The sequence below is a fragment of the Hippichthys cyanospilos genome, chromosome 6 (assembly GCF_059441005.1).
Source record: "Hippichthys cyanospilos isolate Australia breed blue-spotted pipefish chromosome 6, RoL_Hcya_1.0, whole genome shotgun sequence".
In the NCBI taxonomy this organism is placed as follows: Eukaryota; Metazoa; Chordata; class Actinopteri; order Syngnathiformes; family Syngnathidae; genus Hippichthys; species Hippichthys cyanospilos.
In genome coordinates this window covers 741,814-752,332 of record NC_142374.1, presented here as the reverse complement: position 1 = coordinate 752,332, position 10,519 = coordinate 741,814, and the positions used below count along the sequence as shown (strand labels likewise).

General features: G+C 39.5%; 1 protein-coding gene and 1 long non-coding RNA gene across 4 annotated transcripts in view; one reads left to right on the top strand and one right to left on the bottom strand.

Annotated features, from left to right (window-relative positions):
- Positions 1-10,519, bottom strand: part of adat1 (adenosine deaminase tRNA specific 1) — an 85,027-nt gene that overhangs the window by 4,170 nt on the left and 70,338 nt on the right. For 2 of the 3 annotated variants that reach the window (XM_088417686.1, XM_088417684.1), the window contains exons 7-8: positions 4,841-4,940; positions 4,605-4,691 (exon numbers count right to left, since the gene is read on the bottom strand). In XM_088417686.1, the coding sequence (XP_088273812.1) occupies positions 4,605-4,691; positions 4,841-4,940 (187 nt within the window). Of the gene's footprint in view, positions 1-4,604; positions 4,692-4,840; positions 4,941-7,179; positions 9,581-10,519 lie in introns of those variants that run through there. The other variant, XM_088417685.1, reaches the window with a different exon arrangement.
- Positions 6,374-7,212, top strand: LOC148421795 (uncharacterized). The gene is made up of 2 exons (XR_015865940.1): positions 6,374-6,898; positions 6,988-7,212. It is a non-coding gene; the product is annotated as an uncharacterized LOC148421795 (long non-coding RNA).

Here is a 10,519-nt window from a genome sequence, read left to right as displayed (position 1 = left end):
CATGCCACCTCAAAGTCAGATGACTCGCCAAAACGAAAAAAGTGGCTGTAATTGGCCCCAAAATGGCCTTATGAGTGGAAAATAGCCTCTCACTCCCGGCCCGTTTGACCTAGAGCTCCAAAAAATTGTAGCCTTATGTAGGACCTCGAGCCCTACAAAAAAGTGAGCGCGAGCCATGTGCTCAGATATACAGAAAGAGAGTTATGAATTTTTGAATGTGCACTTTTGGCCCGTTTTTGCTCATTTGCAGGTCCCGAACTGCTCCTTTTTTCTCCCAAACACTTGACCCGATCGACTTCAAATTTGCTGTGATGTTTTATCTGACTGTGAGACACAATTGTTCAAGTTTTCGTGATGATCCGCCTTCAAATATGTTGGGGGCGGGGCTTTATATTATGCCTTTGATGATTACTTTGCCACATGTGAAACAAACCTTTATAACTCAGCTTTACAAGCTTGGAAAAATCTGAAACTTCACAGACACATGGAGATTCAAGCCCTTAACACAAGTGTTTAAAAAAATCTTCAATTGCTTATAAGGCCATCTAGTGGCAAACAAAAATGTCAGTCTGATGTCTGGCCAAAACGAACAAAGTTGCTTTGTTTGGTCCCAGATGGTCTTATCTTTTCTAAACTTCATATATTTGATGGGTTTCCAATGCGGAATACACCTATCAACGTTTTTTTTGTTATAGTGCGAGCGCCACCTAGTGGCAGCCAAAAATATAGCAATTCTTAAACGTTTTTATGTGTTTAGCTTAGCCCTTTGAAGTAATATCGCTGAAATTAAGTCTGAAAAGCCTCTAGACAGCCCTGCTGACCTCCACCAAATTTTACGAAGTTTTGATAATGGGCGTGGCCTCTACGACCGTTTTCATTCCGAAGCTTTATCTGTCCAGTAAAAGTTGCTGTAGTTTGACCCAGATGATCTGATCTTCTCACAATTTCACACATTGGATGAAAATATTCTCCTAAACAAAGCTAGCGCCACCTAGTGGCTGCAAAAAAAGGTCATTAGTCGAAAGATTACGGTCAATCCTGTTTGGTTTGACCTACAGCTATGAAACAAAAAAAGGTCAAACAAAAAAGTCAACAGAAGTGATGTGCTAGGATGTACAGAAAACTTGTTATGAATTTTTTTAATGTGCAGTTTTGTCTCATTCTTAGACATAAGCTGGTCTCAAACTAGTGCCTTTTTCTCTTAAACGATTCATCCCATTACCTTCAACTTTGGCATGAATCATTATCCAACTGAGGGGCACACATAGGCCAAATATCGTGAAGATCTCTTGACATAAAAGATGGGGGCGGAGCTTCAAATTATGTTTAATACTTCCTTCGCCAAGAGTGACAAAAATCTTAATAACTCAGCTATGACAGCTTCAAACCATCTGAAACTTTCCTGGGACTTTAAAAGTCATGCAATAATACAGCTTTGTGATAAACTTTCAAATCATTTACAGCGCCACCCAGTGGCGGACAAAAATCTCATGTTTCATACTTTTATGTACTGTGAAATGCCTGTTTGACTAAATGAACTCAAAAATGGTCAGAAAAACTATGACACATTGGAACATTAAGGTTCTCAACTTTTATGACTTTTCAATAAAGGACGTGGCCTCTATGCCAACTCAGAATCCGATGTCTCGCAAAAATGGTAAAAGTTGCTGTAATTGGACCTAGACGATCTGATATTTTTAAAACTTCATATATGGGATGGGAGTCCAATGTGAAACACACCTACAAGCCTAGTTTTTTATCATAGTACGAGCGCCACCTAGTGGCAGCAAAAAAAATAGCAAATCCTTAATGTTTTTATGTACTCTGCTGAGCCCCTTGAAGTGATATCCCTTAAATGTTTTCTGAAAAGCCAGTGGCCATGTCTTATGCCATCCACAAATCAGTACGATGTTTCGACAGTGGGTGTGGCCTATATGGCATTGAAAGTCACAAAATTGGAACAATAAAAGCTGCAGTAACTCCACCCACATTGTCCCACCTTGTCTCAGTTTTACATATTTGGTAAGAGTCCTGCACTGAAGTCATCTACAACTACTTTTTCATCGTTCATAGTCCTTGTTCATACCCCGACCTGTTCATACCCCTACGTGCACAGGTCTGCGAGGGCCCTTTATAGCTGCTTGCAGCTCTAGTTATTATTATTCTCCCGAATTAATTGGATTTTTGAGGGCATAAACATGCACGAAAAGTCACCAAAATTCACACACTCATCGGGCCTGCTGTAAAATTCGGTATTTTGGTGTGTTCATACATAAAATCTAAAAAATTTATTTTTAGCGCCACCTAGAGTCGAACACTTCTCCTGGGTAATGGCCAGTTTCACCTTGAGCTTTGAAATTTTTCAGGCATATATTAGACTTGAAGACCTACAAAAAAGTTATAGAACGCCATGTGCTAGGATGTATAGAATCAGAGATATGAATTTTTTTATCTGCATTTTTCGACTGTTTTTGGATGTTTGCAAGTACCAAGTTCCTCTTAATAGCTCCTAAACGGTTGACCCGATCAACTTCAAATTTGGCGTGCTTCATTATCAGCCATAGGACCACAACTGAACAAAACTTTAAGAAGATCGGCAAACATATATGATGGGGGCGGGGCTTCAAATTATGTGTTTCAAAATTCCTTCGCCATGAGCAACAAAAACATTAATAACTCCAATGTGCAAGCTTTAAAAAATCTGAAACTTTACAGAAAATTTACTAGTTGTGTCCTTAAAATATCTGCATGATAAATTTTCAAATTATTTGCAGCGCCACCTGGTTAGAGGCAAAAATGTCATTTTTTAAACTTTCATGTATTGCGCAAAGCCCATAAGAGTAAATGAACTGAAAATTTGTCCGAATAGCATCGAGACTTAGAGAAAATGGGTTTTCAAATTTTACGACTTTGTGATAAAGGGGGTGGTCTGTATGCCAAATCAAAGTCAGAGTTTTCCAAAATCAGTAAAACTTGCCCATATGACCTTTAAAACGGCAGCCCCTTCCGACCCATTTGACCTAGAGCTACGAAACCTTTTATGCATATGTAAGACCTCAAGACCTACAAAAACATTATAGAGCGCCATGTGTTAGGATGTACAGAACCAGAGTTATCAATTGTTGAATGTAGAATTTGGTCCGATTTTCTACATTTTTCAGTACCGAAACCCTTGACCCGATCAACTTTTAATTTGGCGTGCTCAATTATCTGACATAGGGCAAAATGCCTGGGCAAAATTTTGAGAAGATTGGTTGACAAATATGATGGGGGTGGGGCTTCAAAATATGTGTTCCAAAGTCACATTTCCTTCGCCATGAGCAACAAAAACCCTAATAACTCCGATGTGCAAGCTTGAAAAAATCTGAAACTTTACAGAAAATCTACTAGTAATTGCTTTAAAATATCTGCATGGTTATTTTTCAAATTATTATAGCGACACCTATTTACAAACAAAAATGTCATTTTTTAAACTTTCATGTGTTGTGCTAAGCCCGTCAAGAGTAAATGTACTGAAAATCTGTCCGAATAGCATCGAGACTTAGAGATTAAAGGTATCCAAATTTTATGACTTTGTGAAAAAGTGGGTGGTCTGTATGCAACCCCAAATTCGGAGTTTGCTCAAATCATCTAAACTTACTGTAATTGAGCCCAGGTGATCATAGAACGGCAGCCAGTTCAGACCCGTTTGACCTAGAGCTACGAAATTTTTTATGTATGTGTAAGACCTCAAGACCTACAAGAAGATTATTGAGCGCCATGTGTTAGGATGTACAGAACCAGAGTTAGCAATTGTTGAATGTAGCATTTGGCCCGATTTTGTACATTTTTCGATTCCAAAGTCCTTGACCCAATCAACTTCACATTTGAGGTGCTCCATTACCTGACAAAGTGGCACCATTGGGCAAAATGTCATCAAGATCGTCTAACCTATATGATGGAGGCGGGGCTTCAAACTACTTGAATCATATTTCCTATGCCACCGGTGCCAAAAACCTTAATATTTCAGGTTTTTCACTGTGCTAATCCTGTTTGAGCAATTTAACTGTACCAATAGCAACACCTGGTGCCAGACTAAAGAGACAGTTTTTACACTTTCATGTTCTTTCTACCTGTTAATAAATTAAAACTATTAAAACTATTATTAAAGCTGTTAAATTAAAGAAGTAAATTAAGGAAGGGGAAGGGTGATGTTCATTGCATTTTGTGCAGTGCCTGGAACATCTCTGTCATTTGGTCTAAGCGAGAGGCTCACTCACCCATGTGAGCAAGTTTGAGAGAGAGAAAAGACAAAATGCACCTCACTCTCCCTTCATTGACTTTTCTTCTTCTTTTTAAGCATCAAATTGTGATGTTTGTCAGTTGTTTGTTTTTTGCAAGTCAGATAAATGTGATATGGCCATTCATACTGAAGTTGCAAGTACAAAAGATCAGATATCTATCAGATCTAGTACCACATTCTCTCGTGGTCTGGGTTCAGTTTTTAAAAATCATATATTTGACATTCACACTACCATCAAAAGATTAAATAAAGTTTGGAAAGAGGAAAAAAAAATGAAATTGGGTCACTTCAGGCTCCAGTGTGAACCTATTTTGGATTGTACCTGAGAGAGTCCGGAAGCGCAGAAGAGTCAGTTGATGACACCAGAGAAAGAAAAGAATGGAAAAGTTCCAATTTACACAGGGCAGACCTGAAAGGAAAGGGAGAGGTTGAGGGTGAGAGCGTGACAGAGAGAGAGAGAGATAGACAGAGATGGGGAAAACAGAAATAATCATTTTTTAAATTAATAATCATTTTTTAAGATCTGCAATATAATTTTTTTTAATACTGCATAACTACCTAGCTTTAGCTGTACCCAGGGTCTTCTTGGTGGCTCCTTGTTTGAAGCCACTGGCAGTGACATCAAGTGGCTGCTCAGGCACTTTGCACCAGCTGATAGCTGAAACCCATAAACATTGAAGAGTTCAACATTTCCAAGCAACACTGTGTGAACGTGATTGATTTCAGACCAGCACTGTGTTGCTCACAACAGAGGATGTTCACTTTGGGAAAAGAAGATTATCAAGTTGGTTAAGCGTTTTCCTGACTAAACTTCTGGAAAGGAAGTTCAAAATAACAGCGTAGCAATGCCTTTCATGTCATATGTGAATTGTACCATAAGTACAGTTTGGGGATGGGCTGACTTCCTCACTAAGTTTGGCTTCGACCATGATTCCGTGGCTTGACAAGCTACACATTGTCTCGTAGGTCTTATCCGTGTGGAACGCAGGAGGTTGGCTGCTGGAAAAGTTGCTTTTGGGACAAAAATGTTTGGGTAGCCCTGGTACACAGTATAATGTAGTGCTGATGTTCGAAAACGGAACCTACAAAGACACTTACGAAGCACAGTTTAAATCGCAAGCTATCGGATACGAGGAGCGATTTATTGTGGGAATCGAGCGGCTGCGAGGAAGTTCAATATCAAATAAACATTGGTTCAAATTAACAGTCACCCACACTGTAGAAAGGAAAGGGAACAGCACAACAGGCCACGAGAAGTCGGCTTTTACTATTGTGCTTGGTTGCCATTCTAATGGACAAAAACTGCCACCTATGGTGATTTTTTTTAAAAGGAAGATTCCAGCTGGATTCATCAAGCTTTCACAAAAGCCGGCATTGTCTCGGCAACGAGATGGACTCGGCAAGAGGGAACGTGTTGTGTTGGATGGGGAACTTGCGTCTTGTGTGTGTGTACCAATGTTCCCGCTAACTTTCAATGTGCCTGAGCATTGGCACAACCTTCCTGAGCAGTTTTTGGACCGAGGTGAGCAACTTCAGACATGCACACAGTGCAAATCTGATGCCGCTCCCAAAGTGACCAATATAACGGAACTCACATTTTGTCATTAATGAGCAAGGAAGGAGGGGGGGTCTCTAAGTATATCCAGGGGCTTAGCTACAGCCCTGGAATGAGCCAGCCGCAGCTCGCGCTTTGATGACACAAGGCTGCACGGAACCCCTCAAGGAATTCATGTGAACAGCACAACATGATGATGTCCAACAACTTTTAAACATATGTGTGGACTGGTAATGTGCTTCTGGGTACTTATCTCATCATTTATGAGGGAATAGCTCAGGTGACAACAACATGCGTCATCCAGCACCAATACGAGAGAACGATACATCTATGATTGTTTTATTGCATTATATTGCCAAACAAATCACAACGATTTTTGTTCTTTTTCAAAAAGTTTGCTATTAATTTTATGTGTATATATATACTATCTATCTATCTATATATATATATATATATATATATATATATATATATATATATATATATATATATATATATATATATATATATATATATATATCTTGGGCAATAACTGTTTTAGACATGACAGTGTAATATATATTGCACTTGTCACCATGACAATTAACGAGCCACAAGCTGTGAAAAAGCTGTGTGTTTGCATATACTCCGACAGCCATTCCATCTTAAAAGAAGCACATTTCTTTTTTTCTTTGGCTTGGTGAGTGGTTGTGTCGCTGCTCTTTTGTTTCGCCAAGAAAATGTGTTGGCATTTGCGTCTCTTAACTCCACACTGTTGTTAGCTAGCTAAAATGCACCGGGTGTATATGCAGAGAATATTTCTGCCTTATCGTTTGATTGGATGAATAGTGTAAGCGAAATGTATCGTATCATTGGCAGGACACTTGTCACTCGCTGAGTCACAATGCAAAATGGCACAGAAAACAATATTATTGGTGTAATTAATTTGATGAGGTCTAATATTAGACATTATTTAATATGTTTATATTGCATTTTGTCTTATGCGCAGCATAGATTTTCTTGTGTGCTGAGGGTGCGAAGAGTGCGCAATTGCGCACACGCGCAGCTTAGAGGGAACACTGGTGTGTACTGTTTACTGTTCATTTGACGCTTACTGCCTAATATGGCACAATGTGTTTTTTGTTAATGTGTTTGTTTTTAATACACTCAGAATCTACTTCAACCTGTTTGAGTGGAAGGGGGCTCCTCCCACCTGTGGTCCCTTCTGAAGGTTTTTTATTTTCCCGAAAGGACCTCTTTTCACCTGTGAAGGCCTTTGAGACTTCGGTGATTCAGGGCTACACAAATAAACTTGATTGATACTGTTAAAGACTGAAATATCACCAGCAACTGAGACTGTGCCTTTCAATAAACAGGTGTATTTTGTTTGCGAAAATACAGTACGCATTTTTGTTGCCTACTACGTGTATACACTTCCATGCTCCCAAATATGGCACATCAAACATTTTGCAGAAATAGGGAAGATTTAACTGGGTGAGGTGACACACTATTTCCAACAGTGACAGGTGACATAGGTGTCAACACTTACAATGATAGATTAAAATGACAAACTCTACTGTTCCGTCGAATCTTATTCCGTTGTTTTTACAATGTTTTTGTTATTCAGAGGTTCATCGGCAAAATATTGGTAATGGATCGACGAGCAGTCCGTCGGCAAAACATTGATGATGGACCGTTGGACAGTTCATCAGTTCTGACGAACTGCTCACTTCTGATAGTTTCCATGCATAAAATCAGAAAACCTCCAAAACAAACAAAAATATGGCAAAAAATATTTTTTTCAGAATCAAAGGATATCTATACAGTATTATTGTTTAAATAATCCGTTATATGCCTTCTAAAATTTCTAAAATGCAATGGCACTCATATAATTACCTCTGGTTTGGGACACTTCCCCATGTTAAAACCGCCATAACCTGTTCCTTGCACAGTAAATGAGCATTCAGGTGTCTACAATTTCAACCCCCCTATACTTTCCTACAATTGATCAGTATTAACAAAGTAAATATAAAAAAAAAACAAATCAAATTGTGGATTAATGTGTGCTCATTTTAAAGACAAAGTAAAATTTTCCGTTTTTAAAACGTAAAATTTTAAGTGTAGGCCAACATACATATCATTTGCATGGTAAACAAACATGAACATTAAACAATACAACAGTCACCTAATAATAAAAGTTAGCACAAAATACTTTTTACCTAACTACCAGAAATATAATCTCTTCTTCAAACATCCAAGACATGCCCATAGTGAAATTCTACTTCGTTTAAGCACCATAAGAGAATGGGACGTGAATGCAAAAGTTCCTTCATGAGTAAAAAAAAAAACAATCAGCAAGATAGCGTCATGACTCACCCGAGTTACATGGTCTCACTGTTAGAGGTAGTTGGCCAGCTAGCATTTCAAGTTGTGAGCTGTCAATGTCTGAGTGATTATCCTAACTGTGATGGTGAGACCAAAGCATTGGATAAACGACAAAAAAAAATAAAAAAGCCGGTTGATTTTTAGAACTATAATAAGATAAAAACGAAGAACAAAAGACAAGGACAAAGGACAAATATAGCAATTCTACCCCATATACTGCCATGAGAGGACACTTAGGATTGTATATCTGTCGAAGTTGTAAAGAGTCTTTGTTGACATGCCAAATTTCTTCAGTCTCCACAAAAGGTACAGTCTCTGTTGGGACTTCTTGATGATCTGTCGACTGCTGTGGGACCAGGTGGGGTCCTCGCTGATGTAGGTGCTGAGAAATTTGAAGGCTTTCACCTTCTCCACCTCATTGATGAATAGTGGTTTGTGCGCCTCCACCTGCCACCTTGGGTCTACGGTCTGTTCTTTGGCTTTGTCCGTGTTGATGTGGAAATTGATGCTGTGACACCAGGCCACAAGGTCTGCCACCTCTTTCCTGTATGCTGTCTCCACCTCACCAGTGATCAGTCCGATGACTGTTGTGTCCTCCACATACTTACAGTAATTATGTTGGTGTTGTTTTGGGAGGCAACACAGTCATAGGTGAAGTGTGTGGCTGTACTCAGGTCATATCAGGCCTTTTCGTAGTCCTCAGCGGTGCTCGAAACAAAAGCAGGTGCGCGTGTACATAATTTGACCCTCACATCACAGTTCATCCAGGGCTTTTGGTTATTTATCTAGGGCTCTTGCAGCTGTCCGTAGCTATAACACACATGTCCACGTAATATAATTTAATGATAACTAAACCTAGGATTATATTTTAAACATACTGTTGCTGTTAAGAACACAATTATTTGCAAGTTTTTGAAATATATAATTTAGTTTATTAGTTTTTAATGAAAATTGGTCTAAATCTTACCGTGTCTCTTTAATTGTATTATGTTGTTAGGTGTAATGAGATCATGCATCATGGTGATTTTGCACGATTGATTGATTGATAGCAATTATCGCGGTATTGGCATTCCATCCCTTGGCTATAGTCAGAGAACACGAGAGGCTGGAGTTGCCCTCAGAGTCACGGCCCTCATACAGTCATTCCTACAAGACGCGCGATTGGCTCTCAGTGCGACCATTGACCAAGAGTTGTAATCCACTTCCGCCCAGGAGTTCAAATCCACTCCTGCCCTCATTGGTCGATGGTCGCGCTGGGAGCCAATAAGTGTCTTGTAGGAGTGCCCCTGAGCTGATTGATGGATAGTCTGGCCAGTCAGTTGAGAAGAGTCCTCCATCTCCATGCTCCTTTTCCGAGTGAAGATCACACACAAGCGCGGCTGAAAGAGAGCGTGAGGAGGAAAGAAAGCTTTAGGATCCTGTTATCTTTTGTAATTAGAATTTCAAGTGTAAACTCTACTTGTTGTCTGTTTGGTCAGCTACAGCCTCCACTATCGTTCGACATCTGAGGGCTGTTACTCCAAGGGCAACCCCCCCCCCCCCAATCAACTACAGCCCCAAGGGATGGAAAATGAGAAGGGATAACAGTAGAGTTACTGTAAAGGTTTTAATAATTTAAAATGTAAGTAAATATTTGTAACACCGATTATTTTGGCTCATTTGGTTTAAACTTATGTTTTGTTAGTCAGAATGTATATGATGAAAATATTTTTTTGTTTATTTTTTTAATTATTGTTTACTACCACAACTCAAAAAATAATACCAGTACCATGAAATGGTATCGTTGAATATCGGTATATGTTCCCATGTACCAAGCATTAGAACAAACCTGGTTCAAATGTGAAAGCTACCTAACTTAACACAGACATGCGTGCATGCACTCTCTCTCACACACATTCACAAACACACGTACACACACCAAACTCATGACTAATTATTACTACGTTGATGACAAACTATCTTATCAGATTACCACAATTCACGTAGGTCAAATATTTTGCGTTGCGCTTCCACAACGGCTCCTCACACCTGTGCCCACCACGCGCGTCTCCGGGTGCTATGCTGCTTCCCACATTTGGTGGAACCACTCTCATTCATTAACATCGCACACGACACAGCGGAGGCGCAACGCAGCAGAGCGGAGCCGCAACACAGTAAGTGGTCTCGTCGGGTTAGTGATATTGATGCCAGTCAATGCTTACCAATGTGTCACCCTCCAGATGAGCTGCAAGCCAAATTTCCACCCTGTCATCTTCCACCAGCTAGTCACATGTATCGTGATTGAAGATTTATTATGGACATTCAAATTAAAACTTCCC